Consider the following 880-nt stretch of genomic DNA (forward strand, 5'->3'; position numbering starts at 1 on the left):
GGGGGGGGGGGGGGGGGGGGGGTCTGCACCATGAGGGGCATGTGGGATGACAGGTGCCAATGCACTCACTAACGTGGCAGAGAAGGAACCAAGGGCTGGAGGGTGCAGCTGGGCAAACCCACGCTGGAAACCAGGAAAGCTGTTAGCCACGAGGAGCAGCCTGCCTGGGAAGGCTCGCCATCCCCTGGAGCCTCCCAAAGCAGCCTGGGCACCTTCCAGGAGCTGGCAGTACTGGCCAAACTCAGCTCCCTGGGGGCAGTGCGGGGCTACCCGGGTGAATGGTTGAACAGTCCCCTTTGGCTCTGAACCCATGAGCCCGGGGACACTACTACTCCAATATGCTGCTGCTCCCAGTTCCCCCGGGGCCCCCGCTAAGGGACCTGCATGTACCTATGGCAAAGGTGGCCTCTGCCTCGGACTGGTGAGTGGCACAGGTGACAAGAACCAAGAGCACCTACGGATACAGGTGGGCCATGGGGTGGGGCAGGGCAGGGTAGGGTGGGTGTTGGGGTGAGGACGGAGGGCTGGGCTGGTGCCGCGGTCCCTACCTAAGGAGCTTGTAGTAGAGAAAGCGGAAGGCCTCCTGCAGCAGCACAGAGAACATCACCCCAAAGATGAGGAGCCCCTTCTGCAGCGGCTCGTTGCGGGGATCGCTGGACTTCACGGCAATGAACCAGATCAGCGACGACAGGAGCAGCGAGACCAGCCAGAAGAAGGCCCTGGGAGGGAGACGGGCGGTCACTCCGTGCACAGGCACCCGGTGCGGGTCTGGGCTACAATCCACCCGCAGCCGGGCCCAGCTCCGCCAGCGCGCTGGACCCGGGCCTACGGCGGCGCAGGGCGCCCCACACCGGCACGGCCCCGCTGCTGCCTGGGGACG

The 880-nt window shown here is 65.7% G+C and overlaps 1 protein-coding gene across 1 annotated transcript in view; it reads right to left on the bottom strand.

The window, feature by feature from the left end:
- The window catches only part of APH1A (aph-1 homolog A, gamma-secretase subunit), a 23,491-nt gene that overhangs the window by 21,992 nt on the left and 619 nt on the right, over nt 1-880 (bottom strand). Inside the window, exon 2 of the mRNA XM_019518283.1 lies at nt 549-871. Coding sequence (XP_019373828.1) covers nt 549-871 — 323 coding nt within the window. The remainder of the gene's footprint in view (nt 1-548; nt 872-880) is intronic.

Source organism: Gavialis gangeticus, unplaced genomic scaffold, assembly GCF_001723915.1.
Source record: "Gavialis gangeticus isolate Ggan-Ray unplaced genomic scaffold, GavGan_comp1, whole genome shotgun sequence".
NCBI lineage: Eukaryota > Metazoa > Chordata > Crocodylia > Gavialidae > Gavialis > Gavialis gangeticus.